Source organism: Medicago truncatula, chromosome 3, assembly GCF_003473485.1.
Source record: "Medicago truncatula cultivar Jemalong A17 chromosome 3, MtrunA17r5.0-ANR, whole genome shotgun sequence".
Classification (NCBI taxonomy): Eukaryota; Viridiplantae; Streptophyta; class Magnoliopsida; order Fabales; family Fabaceae; genus Medicago; species Medicago truncatula.
Window position 1 is genome coordinate 37,037,378 of NC_053044.1, and position 21,416 is coordinate 37,058,793.

At 32.2% G+C, this 21,416-nt stretch overlaps 3 protein-coding genes across 3 annotated transcripts; 2 read left to right on the forward strand and 1 right to left on the reverse strand.

Annotated features, from left to right (window-relative positions):
- Positions 1-545: 545 nt before the first annotated feature.
- Positions 546-5,271, reverse strand: LOC25489434 (uncharacterized methyltransferase At1g78140, chloroplastic). The gene is made up of 9 exons (XM_013605420.3): positions 5,026-5,271; positions 4,625-4,728; positions 3,945-4,085; positions 3,187-3,271; positions 2,341-2,534; positions 2,099-2,210; positions 1,658-1,765; positions 1,009-1,150; positions 546-921 (listed from the first exon to the last, which is right to left on the reverse strand). Exons 1-8 carry the CDS (start codon positions 5,167-5,169, stop codon positions 1,010-1,012), a joined length of 1,029 nt encoding a protein of 342 aa, XP_013460874.1. The 5' UTR covers positions 5,170-5,271; the 3' UTR covers positions 546-921; position 1,009.
- A 5,614-nt stretch (positions 5,272-10,885) lies between these two features.
- LOC25489435 (uncharacterized) lies at positions 10,886-14,000 on the forward strand. The gene is made up of 5 exons (XM_013605421.3): positions 10,886-11,207; positions 11,331-11,404; positions 12,621-12,753; positions 12,879-13,151; positions 13,498-14,000. Exons 1-5 carry the CDS (start codon positions 11,088-11,090, stop codon positions 13,762-13,764), a joined length of 867 nt encoding a protein of 288 aa, XP_013460875.1. The 5' UTR covers positions 10,886-11,087; the 3' UTR covers positions 13,765-14,000.
- Positions 14,001-17,260: 3,260 nt separating this feature from the next.
- Positions 17,261-19,949, forward strand: LOC25489436 (sugar transport protein 5). Its single transcript, XM_024777896.2, has 4 exons — positions 17,261-17,784; positions 17,973-18,292; positions 18,612-19,238; positions 19,389-19,949. The coding sequence occupies exons 1-4, from the start codon at positions 17,652-17,654 to the stop codon at positions 19,815-19,817; spliced, it is 1,509 nt and encodes a 502-aa protein (XP_024633664.2). The 5' UTR covers positions 17,261-17,651; the 3' UTR covers positions 19,818-19,949.
- Positions 19,950-21,416: the final 1,467 nt, after the last annotated feature.

The window sequence follows — 21,416 nt, forward strand, 5'->3', positions numbered from 1 at the left end:
CAATAAAAAAAACAAAAATGAAAAACTGGATGGTTCATGCCTCATGGTGTGTGAAACTGGTTTTAAAAAGGGTATATATATTATTAGATGCAAAAATTAACATCAAATGTACATTGGCGTAGTGGTAACACAGAATGGCAATGACCCATATGCACTTGGTTTGATTCCCCCTGGGTGCAAAATTGAAATTTTTTCTCAAATAAATTAAAAAAAAAATTGAAATGGCGGGAGTGACAAAAAAAAATTAAAAAAATAAAACTGCCCTGTCACGATGTGACACGTGTCAGACCGGTGGCCAGTCCCGCCATTTCAAACGGCGGGAACGCACAAAAGGACAAAAAAAATCAAAAGTGGGTCATTTTGGGAATTTTTTTTCAAAGGGGGTCAGATCTGAAATTTTTTTGGCCAAAAGGGTCAGAAAAAAAAAAATTCACGAATGAAAATGATGAATGATAAAGGCAGAGTAAGAATAGACTGTAAAAGGGCTTAGTTTTATCTTAATTTGTTTGAGGGAAGAATTTCCCTTGCTTACATGCTAAATTTAATTAGTTGAATGATAAAAGCATATTTTATTACTTCAATTACAAGTTACAGAATTGTGATGAGTTCATGGAGTTCATGATACCTCAAATACATAAGGAAAATAAAACAATAAAGTAGAAGGGTCAAATGGAGGTACTGTGATATTTACAAATAAGATTTTCCTAAAATTTCTCACGCGTCATCATGGATGGACACTCTTTTCACCATATGTCGAAACTCACCACTTTTTCCAAGTGAAGTAAGTGACGATCTTCCCAACTTATGACATGAGGATAATCTAAGGAAAAACTGAATCTAAATATCATTTTTCTAAATGAAGCTTATCTTTATGTACTAAGTGAAACCACACTTTAACATATCAACATGCAGCTTTTTTATCTGCAAAAAAATAAAATGATAATGTCAAGAAATAAAGGCTTTAGCAATGTTTTGAAGGCAGCGCAGAGAGCACCAGGAAACTCAAACCTTATTTCGGCTTTGCTGCAGAAATCATCACAAAAGGCCCATTTCTAATGCATTTAAATCCGACCAGCCCGCACGTCTTGCAGAGAGCTTCAAGTTCACGTTCAGAGAGAAAGGTATAGATCCCTGATACTTGATTTATAGTCTAAAATGACAAACAAATTGGCCACTATTCAAAACTTGATAGAACTGAAAAACTAATAAATGTATTATACAGTAAACATCCCTTTTCATGTTTGACATATAGGGTATAACTTTGAATCTGAATTGGTGTCCCTTTGTTGATTGAAAGACAGGTGATATCATTTTAGCCTCACAATCTTGGTAAGTAATATCAAAATCATTTTTCTGTGTACAAATTACAAATGTGAGACAAAATTGGTGTTATTTCCTTTAGTTGAAGGACAAAGTTAATGATAACTTCCTATGATGAGAAACTAAATTGATATCAATTTCCTTGACTAGATTGATTTCAAAATATTCTCATGTATTTTTATGGGTATGTAAAATGGCCCATTTGTCTAATAACTTGGTGAGGTTTTTTTTTGGTGAATTAACTTAGTGAGTTTATCTACCGGAAAAGTAGCTCTACTTACTTTCACTCAGGTTATCAATTCCAACAAGCAAGCCAAATATGGCACAAGTTTTATACCTGACGCAATGTACTTAAAAATGGGACAATGGTAAAAGGCCCATCCAGTATGTAGGTGGTTGCAACAAAGACACCTCCAGGTCGTAAAACGCGACTTATTTCAGCTACCTGCAATATTAGGTCATGGAAATTATAGAGGAAAGGAAGTGAGACAAGCTAAACGGAATGACAAAACTATGCAAATGCACTGTGAAAATAAACTGAAGCAAGTTATCCAAAATGTTACGATAACTTTCCATAAATAGTTTATATTTCAAATCATTCATCATCATTAAAAGCACGAAACATGTACTTCATGGTTGCCAACACAATACTGCATAAACCTTTTGGGCATCCATGGTTAAATTATTTGTACCAAACCATTTCAAAAGATATTCACACAAATAAAATAATATTATTTATATATAAAATCCAAATATTAATTAATGATTATTCACTTACAGCTGCTGATGGTGAAGGCCAACAGTGAAGAGCTGCTCCTGCATGCACAGCATCGATGGAACTTGAAACAAAAGGAAGTCTAGCTATGTCTGCTCTAACCAAGATGAAGTTCCTAGCAAAAGAAATGTTTATGAAATATAAACGTAAAATGAATAAAAGAGTTGTTTTGAATAGTTCCATTAAAACATCGGGTTCAAAAGCTTGATATCATAAAATTCTAATTGATTTAGAAATTTGCGTACTCTTTTGGAAAGTTATCTTTCTGCTGAACAAATTCATAACATTGCCTTAACATGTTCTCTGAGTAGTCCAGAGCCACAACCAAAGAAAAAAGTCCACTTTTTGCAAATAATCTTGAAAATAATCCACTTCCACAACTAGCATCGATGATATTTCCACCTAATACTGGTTTGAGGAAGCCCTTCATCTGTTCAAACTGCGGTTAAATTCAACAGAAGGGGTGACTAGTCGTTACAATTCATGAAAAAGAAATGACAAAGTACCAAATATCCCATGTCTCAACAAGATAATTTTAATATTTCTTTAGAAGTTATGTATGACAGGCAAGATGTAGAAGACAAATCTAATAAAAAAATTTAACAAATTTCAAAATATATTGCAACACCATTTCCAAGTCTATGTTATTCTATTCAACAACCAAACGATAATCAAGACAAAGTGAATGGTATAGCTCTCAAGAAACATCCATGAGCTAAGTTGGGAATAATATGAGCTAATCCGTAGCTGGATGTACTTACGAGTTCACATAAGTTATTTCAACTTAGATCGATAAGCTCAAAGTTTTATCTTATAACAAATACTAACAAGTTAAGCCATAACCTGGTCGCTGCTTAGCATAAGTAGTTGTTGAATTATTGAATCAGTTTATGATGCTCCTCTAAACTTACTGGACCTATATAACAAACATCAAGAATCACAGTTCTTCCAATTGGATAATATCCCTACTGAAGAAAGTGGAAGGTAAAAGAAAAAACAACCAATTTACACATAAGAAGCCATATTGAAGAAAAAAAATGTGGGTCAAACAAGAGGCAGTTGATCATTAGAAACTGAGACATTAGATTAACCTCTTTCTCAGGACCTGGAAAACCACCCCATACAGAAAAGGTTTGACGCCAGCCCCTCTCATAGAGAAATGATACCAGTGGCGTCCTGATTCAACAAACAACCATTATGTATAGGAGTGGCAAGTGAGTTTCAAATTCAAGTTTACAACATAAGACAACAAATTATACTTTTAAGCAGCAGTGTATCGTTTGTTAACAAATTTTTCATATGAACACTATCAAATATCTATGCTTAGAACACTGTTCTATTATATCTATGTAAGTGGTACTTAAAATTGCTAAAACTGAATACCAAATGCAGGAACATAATAAAAAGATGAAAAATGTAGTGCCTAAAACTGTTTCTCAAACTCCTTACAAAATAATGTGGTGATTACTAGTTATAATGCAACAACTCTTACACTCAACACTGCCGGTGTATTTGGCAACAGCCATTGCAAATACAATGTATCTTAAGGCCAAGATTTTCTTTTTGGAAAAATCATTGCAATCCACAAATAAAAAACAAAACCCTATATGGCATATCCATTTAGACTTAACATTATTGATCTATTTATTCAATCATATGCACATATAATTGGGGCAAAGACTCAGTTCAGTAGCTAGCTCATATGAACAAAGATTTTCAATACTTGGTTTTGCTTGTATTGGTACTTCAAACCTTTTTAGTTTCTATCAGTATCACCAACGTACACAGTTCAAAAAAATGACCAAAATACAATTAAAGATCAAAAAAAAAAAAAAGGGAACATGCATGCCTGAAAAGCTCAGTGGAAGCTGGCATTGATTCACCATAGTTGTTAGCCTTACTTATTGTCGTGAGTTCAAGATGCGTTTGGTCACTGGTATATGTTTTCTGACAGGTGCTACATTGTAAACTAGATCCAGAAATAGTATCTCTGCATCAAATTAACCAATCCAATGAAGAAACATAAACCAGTTAACAAGCATAACAAAAGTAGCCAAATCCACCCATCTAAGCATATGTTTGGTTCCAAGTTTTGATATTTCAAAATTGATTTTGACATGTTTGGATGCTATTAAGTAGAATTGATTTTTCCTTCAAAATGGATTCTAACTTGAAGCTATAGTTGTAGCTTTTGGCTCCAAAATCCAAATGTAACTTTTACGGTCAAAATTATTGTTCAAGTAACTTTTACAGGAACGTATTCAAACATAAATTACTTCATATTCAACTCCCTTTAAACTAAAATCAATTCATTCAAAAACTACAATTAATTTTCGTATGTTGGTGATTACTAACTAGAATTGATTTTGCTTCTATAACTAGTTCCAACTTGAACTTAAAATTTGAAGTTTTTGCCTGCAAACTCAAATTTATTGATCAACTCACGTTCATGTAAATACTTCAAAATATAAACTATTTTATCTTAAATTGACTTTTAACTAAAATTAATTTTCATCTGAACCAACTTACATTGATAAAGCAGGGTTAGTGGTCCAAGTCAACGAGTTATAACATACAGGACAAGCCAAAGGATTACTGCTCCGTGTAATTTCCTTCTCTACTATGACAGAATCCTTAACACAAAATCACATTCCTTAATCAACTAGTAAATCAACATGCTTTTTTGATGAACTACACAAATATGAATGTGCATTAATATGCGTATAATAATATGAAGTATAGACACGGACACGACACAGACACCGATAATAATTTGAGAAAATGACTTAATTCAGAGTAAATCATAAGTGTCGATGTCAGACACCTACAAGTGTCCAAACACACATGATCAGAGGAGTGTCGGTGCTTCATAATTAATTAATAATAATTAATAAGAGATTGTGAATTGGAGGAAGAAGCAATATTATTACTGTTGGATTGGTGTCAAGGAATGTCGTTGAAGAAGAAGAAGCTCGAAGAAGACGAAGTTGAAGCTTAGGAGTGGGTGAGAAGAAGAAACGCGTGGGGCGCGTGAATGGAAAGAGTGTTGAAGTAACTGATATGCCTCCTATCATAATTCGAATCTCTGGTTTTGTGGCAATGGCACCGCCTTCAACTTTACAACAAGGGAGGGGGGTGGACCGTTGAAGTTTAAGGTGTGTGTGCCTCTAACTTATAATCCCATTTTTTATTTTTTGAGAAGATATATATAATCCTGTGTTTGTCTTTTTTGTCATTTTTTTTTTTTTTTAAGATTTGATGTTGGATGATGGAATGATGGATACTAGAAATGAAAATAAATTATGGATTAAATATGTTTTAATCCCTACTAGAAATGAAAATAAATTATAGGTTAAATATGTTTATAGGGACTAAAAACATATTTAACCTATAAATTATTATTAAATAAAATCAAAAACAACATAGGATTTATTTTACTCCCTCCATTCCTAATTATAAGCCTCTTTTGAAAAAAGTTTAGTCCTTAAATATAAACTCATAGACAAATTACAAGATGCATTTATTAATTTTTTTTCCCAAACATATCATTAGTTAATACTACAAACTTGCATTAGAATATTTAAATACACATACAAACAAAAGATAATTTAGTAAAATTCACGTAGAAATTAACTACACTATCATCTTTTCTTAATATGTGTGAGGTTTAAATGTGTGTTTGGTCCATGCACTTTCATCATTTTTTGAGATTGGTCCATACACTTTTTTTTGTTTGGTTTTGGTCCCTGCAGTTTGTAAAAAAATTGGTTTTGATCCATCTGTTAATTCAATATTATAAAAAATAACAAAAACTAACGGAGTGTCACGTGGCACAATTATATCATGTCACGTGCCACCCCACAAGAAAAAAATTAAAATTAAAAAGAATTCAGATAAAATAATTGTTTTTAAATTAATGTTTATATTTAACTAATGAGCAAGTTTTGATCAAAACCTATGACGGATTGTTGGGTATATACTACACTCAAATGATTTAAGGGGGTATATATGCCAAAACAATCGGAGGTTCATGACCGGTCAAGATAGAATCAGCCTCTTGATACTGCAAAACTAAAAGATACATAAAATCAACATTTGCATAATCCTACACGTTTTTTTTAATTTAAAAGGAAAACAAAAAATAATTAAAGAAAGAAAGAGAAAAAGGGGGAAATAGAAAAAACCATGAAAGAAGAAAAGAGGGCAATGTTCACCTTTATGAAATTTTGTTCATCATACTTTTTTTAACAAGTTGTTCATCATACTTAAACTCACAAAACAGGTAAACTTTCTTATAGGCAGCAATAGCATAGTCTCTTGGTGCATATGGTAGTAGGAGAGCAAAGATCAAAGTTGTTGGAAATGTAGACAAGGCATAACAAAGGTGACAACTAGGGTATTCATGGAAGAATGGTGGGTAATTTACCTCAACCAATACACATTAGCCACATAAGCACATTTTTAAGTGGTATCCATGAATTATCTTAACCCCACCAACATTCTTCAAAGGTAATCTAGAAAAAACCCATAACAAATTGTACTCTTGATGCACATGGTAGCAGGAGACCAAAGACTGGAGTTGTTAAAAATGCAAGCATTTGTGATGTTTGGCTCAAAAATGGAAAAAGAATAAAGTAATTGAGAAAGAAAAAATGGAAAAATGCTAAGAAAGAAATATATGTTCTGTGTCTATTTTATTGTTCAATTTTATTTTTTTTGTTGGCCTAGACTAACTTTTTGATATTTGTGGGACGCGAATGGACAACAAACTTATATAAAAATTTTAACGATGTAGCATGCTCAAGGTTGGACTCGAACCTAGGATCTTAATTAAAATAGAAGAGATGTATCGTCTCATCTATACAAGTTTGTTGCGTATTAACGCATGTTGAGTATTTTAAGAAAAAGGATAAAATGGTAAAATGAATTTTTTAGCATATATACCACACTCAAATAATTTTTTAAATGAATTTTTTTTAATACCCTGAAAAGGATAAAATGGTAAACACAATAGCTTAAACGAGGGCATCATTGGAAGAGAAGTTACTACAAATATAAAAAAAAAACATTTGGATAAGGGCAAATTTTATGGTACACTAAAAAATTTGAGTGTATCGCACACCAAATTTTTAAATTAATAGCTAAATAAGCTGTTTTTCAAAAAAAAAAAAAAAAAATCTATCATTGACAATTATAATAATTAAATCTTTTTTTTATCAAAAGTGTCAACAAAAATATTTTTTTTTGAATTTTATTACTCATAATAGATAATATTGATTATTTTTAAATTTAGTACGGTTCTTATAAACCATGAAATGATGTTTTTTCTTATAAAATTCGATAAGTTACGTTTTATTTCATAAAAATGATTGTTAATCTGTAGATATATGAAATAAAGTATATAAAATAAAGTATATGTATACCTCAATTTACAAATATATCGTATAAGTTTCCTTGGATTAGTGGTATCAGATGAGATGAAATCTATATCTGAACTGAGAAAGGCTTAAATATGTAAAAGGCCCTGTAAGTTGGCGCGTTTTTTGTTTTAGTCCCTTTTTTTTTGTTGCGAAACAGCCCTTGTATCTTCTTAACTTTTTGGAATTGATCCCTAACGTCAGGTTCCGCTTAAAAAAAGTTGTGCTGGTTAACGGAGGCACACATGTCACTTGCTGAGTCGGCAAAACACGCTTATGTGGCATGAGAGATGATAAGTGACTAGATTTGAAGGATCAAAACCAAAAACACAAAATTGCACAGGGATGAAACTAGAAAAACGTAAACATCAAAATTTGAAATTAAAAAACCAGACCTTCTTCATCCCTCTATTTTTTCTTCTTCATCTCCAACCCCAATTTCTTCATCTGCAATTTCAGCCTCACCAAAACAAACCGCGTTATCTCCATCGGTGTTTTTAAAGTGGCACATATGCCTCTGGATAAACTAATTGAGATTTCATAGGGATGAACCTTTTTAATCTTGCTTGCGTTTGTTGGTTTTATGCCTTACTGTTACTGCATGACTGAAATTTGTTTTTGTTTTTTTATTGTTTTGATTTGCTAGTTGTATTAATTATGAAGCATCATATGGAATTAATTAAGCTTGTTTAACATTAGTGAAATTCTTAACTGTTACACAACTACAAGTGAAAAGATGTTCAAACTATTTCTTTATATTTTCATTTTACTATATTCAATTGATTGTCCATAGTTATGTTTTTCTCCTTTGTCTTTTTTTAGTCTCTTAGAAAAGAATGAGCGAATCTTAGAAAGAATGAATGAATCTTCATTGAAAATGAAATAGGCTCTTGTAGCTACAAAGTAACAAAGTAAAATATGCACATGGAGCATCTGTTTATAGTTTTCAAGCTGGGGTTGGTGTGAGTCTATTTTGTTGTGGTGATGATCTTTAGAGATGACTGCTGCATTGGAGTCACTTACTTGTTGGTGGGTGAATAACTGCAATATTTTGTAGGTAGTTGGGATATGTTTCTAGTGGGTAATGGAGTCATGAATCTTCGTGGATATTAATTAATCAGAAGGACATGTAATATGATGATAAATAAAAGATAGCATATGAATTTGAAGAAAGAAGATATAGTTTGTTTTGGTGAGTCTGACAGATGAAGAAATTGGAGTTTAGGTTTTTTAAATTTCATTCAACTTCCATTTTTAAGGAGATGAAGAAATTGGTAGGGAGATGAACAAGAGAAAATAGAGGGATGAAGATATAGTTTTTAAATTTTAAATTTTGATGTTTATGTTTTTCAATTTTGTCCCTATGTAAATTTGGATTTTTGATTTTGGTCTTTCAACATCAACTCAGCTTTCGCCACGTGTATCTCCGTTTATCAACAACACATTTTTTTTAACAAAGTTAACATTAAGGACTAAAACTAAAAAGTTAACAACTTACAAAGTTTATTTTAGAAAAAAAAAAAAAAATACATGTAAGAAAACAAAAAACATGCACATTTACGGGGACCTTCTTACATATTGAAGCCGGTGAGAAATATATGGATCATAACTTGGGAAGGTTGCTTTCGTAATTGAGCCGCATATGAATTTTAAAATTTGAAATATCCCGTAATTGGTGACTGCTTGCAACCGGTTGTTGGATTTTGCTTTCTTCTAACAGATAACTATTGTTGGGTTTGATGCCGTTGCATTCTCACAATCCACTGAGATTTATAATTTCTTGCAACTATTGTTTTGTTTAACACCAATGTTTTTCCTTTTAATACTAATAAATTTAAAGATTGAAAAGAAAAGCTTGTTGGGTACATGTGAGGAGGGAACTTTCATCTCTAAGAACACCAAGCAGGTAATTATGAATCACAATGATGAGAGAGATGGCCATTTACCCACACGTGAAGGCTTTTCATGGTTTTTGCTTGTGTCCCACGAATGGTTTCAATGAAATTTATAAATATAAAAAAGAGAATTCTAGTTCAATCTCGCAATTCTGGGAAAAGCTCACACTTGATTGAATTGAATCAAATGCCCCAGTTGCCAAGAATAGAATAAAATTATATAAAGTAATAAATTAGTTGGCAAGTCTTGACTTTTTGGCTTTTGCACATGAGTGTCACGAGATATCTGATCAAAGAATTTATTCTTTGTTCTTAAAACCCACTACTATGTTACAGTACTACCATTTGCCAACAAGTTCATATAATGAGTATATCTATCTTTTTTAATTTCTTCTTGCTACTAAACAGGCATGCCTTTTCAATAGTGATATTAGATTATTAATTTTTGTTTAAGGATTAGTACATTCCAATTAGAACTTTTTACCTAGGGAAAAGCAGTGTCTATCTAATCTTTTATATGCCAAAGTGAACAAATACTATAATATTTTATTCTCTTATTTTAATTTAGGTTGGTCTAGTTGATAAAGTTTAGCTTAAATTGTATCTTTATTGTTGATGTTATGATCTAATTGGTGGACAATATATACCGATCAATGTCAACATTGTTTGAGCTTGAACTTTTTATGAAATAGTTTCTTGTGCCCCTCTCAACATTTCTTAAAAACTCGATTTGTCTTGATAACACATATTGGATATGCAAAAATAAGGGTGACTTTTACATTTCTTACTGAATTCTGAAAAACCAACTCATTTAATAATTTTTATTTTTGGTGGCCTTATGGCTATTTTATAGGGTTTGAGACTTGCAAGGAACAAGTGTTCCAGTTATCTCTGCTGCTATTTTTGATAGGATGCTCAAGTAATGACATCAAGATGAAGATTTTCTCTCAAAAAACAAAAAAAAAAATCTAGATGAAGATTTGAAATAATCCTCTCGTGGTTTGAAGGTTTTGCATAACCATGTTGCAAATGTACCAAAAAAAAAAAACAATGTTTTTCACTTTTGATCAGCAGCAGTTAGGTTATGCGGTTAATCTTTGACTAAATCAAAGAGAGAAAAATAGTTGTGTTGATCACAAAAAGAGAAGATTAAAGGGAAAGAAAAACAAAACGAAAAAGGTAAAATATTGACAATTGTTGCGTTAAGGGCAAGAAAGTAAAAACATTGGTACATGCTCATAACAACCGACATGTGGCGGTACATGCGGCGCACATGCTTTACCGTCCAAACTTAAAAGTAGTTATACGATTACGAAATACTACACTAATTTACCGGGGCGGTTTTTCATATTCAAAAATCAAAATCAAAATCAAAAGTGGGAAATGATAGGACTATTCAAATTAAATTAAATAACGTAACGGGTAGATTAATTAAATAAATAATATTTATATATACGGGTGAGTGAGTAATGAGTATAACTAGCTATAGTTGTTGTTGTTGTTTGCTTTGATTTGAAACAGAAGAAGAGTAGCTTAGCTTCTACTTGTTCTATTCTATTCTATTCTATTCTTTTCTTTACTCTCTCCACACTCCTCCACTCAACAAAACTCTTTAAAAATAAAACCCACTATCTTCTCTCTTTCATTCTTCTTCTTCTTCTTCTTCTTTGGCGTGTGAAAATGGAGAGGAACACACCGGTGAGAAAACCACACACTTCAACTGCAGATCTACTTGTTTGGTCTGAAACTCCAATCAATGATTCTCCAGCTCCTCCTTCTTCTAACACTCGTTCTCATCAGGTAAGTTAAGTCCGACAAAAAATTATTTCACGTAACATTTCGTAAATGTTACTTATTAACCGGTTGAGCCCAATTGCTTATGTTTTTTTTTTTTTTTTGCTTGGTTGATTGGTGAATTTTCAGCCGTCGGATGGGATCAGTAAGGTGGTGTTTGGAGGTCAGGTTACTGATGAAGAGGTTGAAAGCTTAAACAAACGGTGAGTCAGATCTATATCTCCTTATTTTTAGCTAATTCAAATTTTCAATTTTCAAAATAAAACACCTGTCACGGTCTTTTTTTTTTTCTTTTTTTTTTTTTGTTCCGTTGTTTCAGGTTTTGTTTGTGTTATTATTGATCTGTAAATAATCAATATGGAATTTGTTTGAGTTGTTGAATTCAAATGAGTGGGATCTATGGTTTAAATATTATTTCATGTCATTTTTACCATTTAGAATAGGGAATCACATTTGGATTATTGGGCTGCTTATATAAATAGAAATAAGAAATCCAGTTATTATATTAGTATAACATATAGTTTTATTAGCAAAAAAATAAGCATCACATGGGAAATACTACTATGCACGACATTTTTTTTCGTTGAATTTCCACGAAGGTCATTTGATCCGGCTCTCTTAATTTATTTTTGAAGCAAAATGACCCATTAAATTAATGATGCACTTTTGCAAAAAGAAATCACAAATTAAGTATCCTGTGGTGGTGAATTGTGCATCTCCAAAACATATACTGAGTGTATTTTGCTTGTCTAATACTACCAGTATTCATCTTCTTTTTTTTTTGACTAAAGATAGTATTTATCTTATTTTATTATTAATGCTTTAGAATTTGTAATAAAAAGGCATGTAGGCCGTTGCTGTGGAGTATTTGGTGTTTTGACATTGTTTTTACAAAGTAAATTGCATGTTAATTGTTTGTCGTGCTTGTCGTGTGGGAAGGATGTCATGCTGTATAGCACTGCTCTTTAAATTATTGGGGGCATGTCAATCACACTATGACACTCCCAACTATGTATTTTCTCAGAATGAAGAGACATCAATAATAATAATAATAATAATAATAATTATTCCTCAATCCCATCGAAATATTGGAGCTTGTATGGAATGATTCATAATTGATGATATTGTTCTACCATCCGTATTTTAAACTGTATGCATGATTGGATTGGAGGTGAGTTTCACATTATGATTCTGTCATACTCACCACGAATCCGAACATACATACTTCAGCCTTTTAGTTTAATATGCGCTGCTGTTTTATTAACTGCTTTCATATGTGTTTCTAGACTAGTGTGCGGTGGATTCTAACTCAATTTTGTATCATTTATAGACTGAACATAAAATCCTAAAACGGTTTTGCTTGATGTTTTTTGTCTATTTTGTGTGGCTTCTGAATTTGTTTTGGTGTTGAATTTCCAGAAAGCCTTGTTCGGAGTATAAGATGAAGGAGATTACTGGTAGTGGAATATTTGTAGCCAATGGAGAAGATGAGGCCCCAGAGGATGGCAGTGCTAACCCTTCAGCAAATAAAACCGGAATTCGCATGTACCAGGTATTGTGTTTTTTTGAGGAAAATAAAACAGATACTCTGACTTATTTGTATCTATCAGATTATCATTGTTTTGCAATGGATTTCTGCTAACTTGTATTCGAATTGTATGCTGATGAAAATTGCAGCAAGCTATTGCTGGAATCAGTCATATCTCCTTTGGCGAGGAAGAGAGTGTTTCGCCAAAAAAGCCTGCTTCCTTGCCTGAGGTGGCCAAGCAGCGTGAGCTCAGTGGAACTATGGAAAGTGAAGACAATAAGTTGAACAAGCAGCTTTCTGATGCAAAGTGCAAGGAGCTTAGTGGTCATGACATATTTGCTCCACCACCAGAAATCAAACCTCGGCCAATTACTCCTCGCATACTGGAGTTGAAAGGGAGCATAGGCCTTGGAGAAAGCCATGTACGCATCACTATAAGTTGCTAACCTGAATTGTTTTGGGTGATTACTTTCAAATTTTTATCTCTCTATCACCCTTAATTTTAAAATTTGGATCATATTTCAGTAACTTGTCTTTGTGCAAATAGAGTTCATATGGTACTTTGTTTAGGCAAACACAATGCACATAATGATTTCACCCTAAAGAAATGCTATAGTTATTGCATCATGGAATGAATGATGCAAAATATTTTGAAAATAGATCGTGTTCAAGCATAATGCATATAAGTAATGTTTTTATGTAGCATTTGTCAGTTTTTGCGTGTTTTATATGATATACCATTTATTGTGTTGTTGTTACCTTGATTAGGGTGATGGAGATCAAGATGCAACAACAGGGGAACCTGTTCTGAAAACAGCAAAGAAGATTCTTAACCAGAAATTTGCAGAACTGTCAGGAAACAACATATTTAAAGGCGACTCTCCACCTTTGGCTGCTGAGAAATCATTGAGTGGGGCAAAACTTCGAGAGATAAGTGGGAGTAACATCTTTGCTGATGGGAAGGCGGAGTCTAGAGACTATCTAGGAGGTGTACGGAAGCCGCCTGGTGGCGAGAGCAGCATTGCGCTGGTATAATTTGTTAGGTCTAACTTATTTCATATACTGTTCTTTGTTTTGGTTTTAATTAATTTTTAGTGGGGATGTGTTATTAATATTATTTGACCTTGTATTTCTGGGTTTTGGGAATTTGCCTTTTAGGTTCCTTGATTAATATCTTGACCAAAAAGGACCATTGCTAATTGGTTGTTTGTTCATAATCATGTGTTTTCTTCCGTGCTTGCTTAATGAAGTGATTTGGACTGTTTACTCCATTGATTATTTCCATCAACAGTCGTCAAATCGATTTCATTTGACTCTAGATTTCGTATAGTATGATATTTTTGACTCTAGATTTCGTATAGTATGATATTTTTTCCTAGATTATTATACTGAGTGTATAAAAATTAATCTTTGAGCTGACAATTTGATACACTGTCAGTATAATCACGTACAGTTTTGATACTCATATGTTGGGACTTGGATTTTCCGTTGTTTTTAGTGCAGTGAGCTTAGGTCTCTATGATTAGGGAAAAAACAGAGATTGAAAGCCATAAAATTTGTGAAATCAGGGAATATATGGTTAAAATCATCTATTGCATTGTAAATGAACACAATTTTACTCTACTTCTTAATAAAAATAAGATAGTATTTTTTGATAATAACGTAAAATAGATAAACAGGTAAAACAAATGGCCTCTCCTCATTTACTTAAAACAGTACCTTTTTTAGGTGTTAGTTGTCATAGCCAAGTAACTTAAACTGCATTTGGCAAGATAAATTTTATATTATCTAGTTTGTAAGTTTGTTTAATCATAGATATGGAAATGTTTGGTGATAGTACGTAGTTATTTGATTAGTTTGTAAGTTTGTTTTATCATTGATATAGAAATGGTTGGTAAATGAGATTATCACGTTCTAAAAATCGTTAACTTTTTATACATGCTTCCAATCCAAATCATCACAATTACATTGAAGTGAGAGAACAACTTAACCAAATTTAATGTCCCAGGCTTATCATCAGCGAACAATCTTCGTATTATTTTATGAGTTAATTTTAAAATATTTTAATCATAGTTTTATTTCAATTGTGATGTTTTTATTGTCTTTTCATAGTTAAAGTGCGGGTACGGACACTTAGATACCCATAGGATATGGGGAAGGGCACTAAAGTTGTTGCCCACGAGGATACGGGTACGAATAATTTTTAAAAATGCAGGTATGAGGATGGACATTGCAGTACCCTATCCATTGGGTATCCATTGCCATCCCTACTTTGAATGTTGCCCTATCCATTATGCGGCATTCACTTCTCTTCGAATTCTCCCTTTGAAAATTTCAAATTTTCAATCCTAAACCTTTACCCAATTTGCATGTGAATCTAGTTGATGTGTATCAAAATATGATACAAGCAAAATGTTGTAGCATTCGTACTTCATAATATGCTGCAACAACATGGTTGATTTTAACATAATTCAGTTATTTATGTTTTCCACTGAACTTGTATTCAGAGGTCTTAGCGTTGTAAGCATAAGCAAAATGCTAACAAGTGTCATTCGAACTCTCGTTAAGAAAACAAATATATTATATATATTTTTAAAATTGTGCAGTCAAAAAAAATAAAAATAAAAACATTTATACATGAACCATCTTAGGTGTCATATACACTTTGACATTCACCTACAATTGTGATATATGGTAAAAATAGTGAAACTCATTCAAAAATAGGTGATGGTGTGATGTGAAATGACAAATATCCCTTCCACGTGAGGGTGTACACGTGTGGTACATAAAAAATGTGTCAACCTATCATTTTTCTATAAATTCAAAAAATGGTGTTTTCAATGTATAATTTTCTTTTTGACTAGTATCTCAGTGGCATGAGTTAGCATCACGTTTTAATACCATATCTATATAGGTCATTTTCGTGCGATTGAGATGAGATCAAAGAGAAGTAAGAAAAATAGTGTGAAGGGTGTTTGAGGATTTTTGTTGTTCTGTCTCGTGGAGTAGATCTTTAAGAACCACATGTTAAATCTTGGTGTGCATGCATAAAAAATAAATCAAATAATGTAGTTAAAAAAGTCAAACTCAACTTTTATTATTAGTTTTTTTTTTTTACTATGTCCGTCTCAACTCTCAATTTTCAAATGAATTGATGATCTACTTTGTCATTATTTCACACATATTGAAAAAAAAATTGTATAAATGAAATAGAAATAATAGTATTTTTAATTAAAGTACTCTATTGTTTATTTACTGTTATCATGAAATGAAATTTAAAGTAAAAGATGTTAAATTGAGAATGTTAAAAGTGATATGAATTAATTTTAAAAAAAAATGATATTAATTAAAAGAAGTTACAATTAAAGAATAAATAATTCTATATTAAATATTGAGATAGTCAGTTATTTTAAGACAAATTTTTCTTTGAAAAACGACTGGTTCTGAGGTAAACCAAACTTTTAACTGGAGCTAGAAAAATCAAATAAGCTATTTTCTTTGTATGTCTACGAGAGGTCAAAAAGCTAATGACCAATAACCACAAGATCAAACCCCTAAATTTTCTCTCTTCCCCTAAAACTTTAGAAGACAAAGTAACTTTTTTTTCTTAATCTCCTTCCACTTTTTTTCTATCCTTTTTCTTTTTTTGTTTCTCTGAGCCTGTAAGACACATTGTTAGTTTCCTATTAGCATTTAATTTTCTGGAAGAGGTATCAGACTATTGTTGAAAAGCAAAAAGGATCATGCAAATCCTGAGGACATTATGTAATTAAGAGTAAGATAGCGTATAATTTTTTTTTTTTGTCATTGTTTGTATTTATTGTCATTAATTTTATATAAAATAGACTTCATTGTGTAGTTGAAGAACACGGTTTCACAATCTCATACCTTTATTTGCTCTCTTTCAACAACCATCATTTATGTTCTCATTTTAATAAATAGGAAATTTTTATTTACAAGAAAAAAAAAATTGACCAAATATGTAAGTTGTTTTAATGTTACATATTTTTGCATTATAAATGTAAATATTCAATGCAATAGATATGCAGTGTAAACAAATATGTAATCTGATTTTTGATAATAATCTAGTTGTTTGGGCTTCAGTGGCAAGGAGCTCCTTCCAAGGATGTACCTGGGGAATACCGGGTTTGATCCCCAGGGGGAACAACAGCCAAAAAAAAGAAAAAGATTTTTGATAATGTATAAAAAGAAAGATTTTTTTCTTTCTTGCATCTATTCAATAAAACAATATCTTTTTTTAAAAAAAAAGGGAAACGCGCAAGAAAACTTGGATGAGATGGTAAAAGATCATTTTATCTTAACCAAATGTTTTGAATTCGAATTCAGCCTTAGGAATACAATAATGTTAAACCTCTTGAGGGAGAGCTTTGCCACCTCATTCGGTATTACCGGACTCAAGATATTAGTCTTTGCAGTTGTGTGCAGAGGATACCCGATTCACACTAGTAAATGTCAGATTTTATAATGTTGTGAATCAGATTAATGTCCAAGAGACATGGAAATGGTTCTTGAATAGAATTAAGTCTTACTATAAATAGTGTGTAGATTCATCGACCAATTGGTCTAAATGGGAAGAGACTCAAGTCTCTTAAGCAAGTGGTATGGGTTCCATCCTGACTCTTGTGTAAGAAGAAAATTGGGTTAGGAGAACACACCTTGAGTGTCTCACATGTTCTTCAACGGAGATTGGCTACTATAAAACGACAGTGAAAACTTGTACAAAAAAAGAGTGTAGATTCATTGTATTGCATCTTTAGTAAATAATAATGAGTTGACTCTATATTTGACCAAACTTCTTACGCACTTTGCTCATCATTAGTATCCTTGCAGTGAGTAGAATCAGCTATGCAACATTACTAATGCTTAGAACCTGAGAAGATCGTCATCATAGAAGGTTCAACATGGCTGGTGGAGGACTCAAAGCAGACGCACCAGAAATGGATGTTGAGAGCAAGATAACACTCTCAGTTGTCATCACTTGCATTGTTGCAGCATCTAGTGGACTCATTTTTGGATATGACCTTGGAATTTCAGGTTTTTTTTCATGTTATAACTTTCATTATAAATGTTTCTGCTATCCCCTTCTAAAGCATCAAGTATATAAGCATGATATATTATACATTTATTGCTATTTAAACTAATTTTCATCGAGATAATTGTAAAGGTTTTGAAGGTGTTTAAGCTAACCAATTCAATTCTTGATGGAAATGTTAAAATTTCAGGAGGTGTTACTACGATGATGCCATTCCTTGAAAAATTCTTTCCTGAAGTCCTTGAGAAGGCTGCAAAAGCGGAATCAAACACATATTGTGTGTATGATAGTCAAATGTTAACATTATTCACGTCCTCACTGTATCTAGCTGGGTTAGTAGCTTCTCTAATAGCTAGTCGAATCACATCCACACTGGGACGTAGAAACACCATCATGTTGGGGGGTATCATCTTTCTTGTGGGTAGTGCCATTACTGGAGGTGCTCAAAATATTACTATGCTCATTATTGGTCGAATACTTCTCGGCTTTGGAATTGGTTTCACTAATCAAGTGAGTTATTCCGTGTAATATTTTATGATTGATTACCATTTTGAATCTTCAAATTGTAGAGTTTTGACCAGTAGGTTTCTAAGTTTATGAATCAACAAATTAGTTTGGAAATTGAAGATCGCCAATCAATTTAGTTGTTTGTCAATCAATTCAATTGATGAAACTGGATGTCATGATATCTAATTATTGATAGAATTGATTAGCGAAATGATTAAATTAATTGACAATATTCAATTTTAGAGACTAATTTGACATTTATGATTTCCAAAAATTTTATGTAAATATACAACCATTATTGAAGTATGGTGATTGATTTAAGGCTTCTCCATTGTACCTTTCGGAAATCGCTCCACCAAAATGGCGAGGAGCATTAGGCACAGGGTTTAATTTTTTTATGCAAGTTGGCGTTGTGGCTGCGGGGTTCATAAACTTTGTCGCTGCAAAACACCCTTGGGGATGGCGAATCTCTCTTGGCTTAGCCGTGGTTCCAGCAGCATTGATCACTATCGGCGCCTTAATTATATACGACACACCAAACAGTTTGGTGGAGCGTGGGAAGATAGATGAAGCCAGAAAAGCTTTGCATGAAATCAGAGGCTCAGACAATGTTGAACCAGAGTTAGAAGAACTTGTTAAACAGTCACAATATGCAAAATCTTTGAAGCAAGAGCCTTTTTTGACCATATTGGAGAGACAATATCGACCTCACTTGGTGATAGCAGTTGCTATTCCGCTTTTTCAACAACTCACGGGGATCAACATGGTTGCATTCTATGCACCTAACCTTTTTGTATCGATTGGCTTTGGTCACGAAGCAGCTTTGCTTGGTAACATTATACTTGGACTTGTTAACATTGTTTCAGTCATCGTCTTCTCAACCATTGTTGATCGGGTTGGTCGAAGAGTCTTGTTCATCATAGGTGGCATTCAGATGCTTATCAGTCAAGTAAGCTTAATACTACCTAGATTTCTTTCTATCTTTAATTCTCTCAGCACTAAATTTAGTTTAGAAATTAGAGATAGTACTATATTATACACATAATTTGCATTGCGCATCTTATTATGTTACTAATTTGTGTTATCTATTGCTCTGAAGATTGCGGTGGCTATTGTGATGGCAACGGCGACTGGTGTTCATGGAACAGGTAGCATATCGAAGGGAAATGGTACATTGTTATTAGTGTTGATGTGTTTCTACTCTGCAGGTTTTGGTTGGTCATGGGGTCCTCTATTATGGATAATTCCAAGTGAAATTTTTCCTTTGAAAATCAGAACAACTGGACAAAGCATAGCTATTTCTGTGCAATTCATAACTATATTTGTGTTGTCTCAGACATTCTTGACAATGTTATGTCACTTGAAGTATGGTGCTTTCTTGTTCCATAGTGCTTGGATTGTTGTCATGACCCTCTTTATTATACTCTTGTTGCCTGAAACCAAAGGACTTCATTTGGATTCAATCTATGACATATGGTGTAAACACTGGTATTGGCGCTACTACGTTAAAGGAACACTTATACCATAGTATATTTTGACTCCGGTCTTAAGAATGTGTCTGGCCTACCCAAATAAAGTTCTAATAAACACCTGAAGTCTACACATAAACTTGTTCATATTTGATGTTTTTTTGTTCTTCCATCTTGGGTGTGCAAAAATTGAAGGCTTAATACATGTTTTGGTCCCTTAACTTATTTTTGGATTTCATTTTAGTCCCCTAACTATAAAGTGTCTCAATTTGAAAAAAAATAATTTTTTTACGAAATTTTAAAAAAAGGTCAGATTTTTTTTTTAAAAAAATTTCTACAAAATTCTGAAAAATATTTTAATTTTTAAAAATCTGGATACAAATTATTATAAATAGATGAAGATTGTAACATCCATTTTCTCAACATAAAAATTTCATTTAAATAATCAGAGTATTCATCACAAACGGGATGCTACACTTCTTAAAAATCATAAATGGAATAAATAACAATTTATCTTTCATAATTCAATCAACATAAATATTCAAAACTTCGTAGAGGATTTAATTCAACAACATAAATAGTCTTGGCACGAAGACCTCATTTAATCATCAACTTAAATCAAACATTAATCATTAATAACATCATATAACATCATAGTTATCAACATGTACATTCATATAAGAATTCAACTTCATATAGCATCATATTCATCAACATATACATTCATAATAATTCATCAATCATGAACAACATCATATAACATCATATTCATCAACATATACATTCATGTAATAATTCATCAATCATAGGTTAAATACTCTTAAACACCTTAATTGAACCCCTAGTACTTCTAGTTTTGAGGATTGGAATTATTCCATAAGTTTTGGATTAACATAGAAACTGTTAGGCTGAATTTTCATAAAATTTCACTAAGACCTCCTTGGAGTATTTTCATCATATCTCAAAAACAAAAAATCATTTTCAAGTCAAACCAAAGTCATTGGAAAGCTAACACAATTATCTACAACTTTCATGTTTACACCAAAACCCAGTTCAAAACGGAAACGTGTGAAAAAGACGCAAGAACATGAAACAGGAGATGCTGTCACTGTGCAGCTCTCGGGAAAAACCCATTTTTCACCCCAAAATCCCAATTTTGACTTCCCAATGCCCAAATTTGATTCCAAAACTTGTCTAACCATTTCTATACATGATAAGACACTCAAAATCATATAAAACTTGACCCAAAACATTACTTTAGAAAATCACCAATTACAACTTCTAAACCTAATTTCCAAATTCCCAAAACTTCAACCTACAACTTGTTAAATTCAATTTTCAGAATTATACCACTTAGAATTAGAGAAAGTTAGTCACACCCTTACCTTAGATTGATCGACGAAGGACTCTACCGCTTTCTCTCCTCTGACTCTTCTCTTCTCTTGGTTTTCTCCCTTTTTCTCCAAAAACAGGTTTCACGTAATCCTTATTTTCTAATTCTAACTCTCCCTTTTTATATAAATCCTTAACCTACTTATTTTTATCTTATTTCCAAATCTTCCCCCAAAAGTCTCAATATTCTATATATATATATATATATATATATATATATATATATATATATATATATATATATATATATATATATAATATAATAT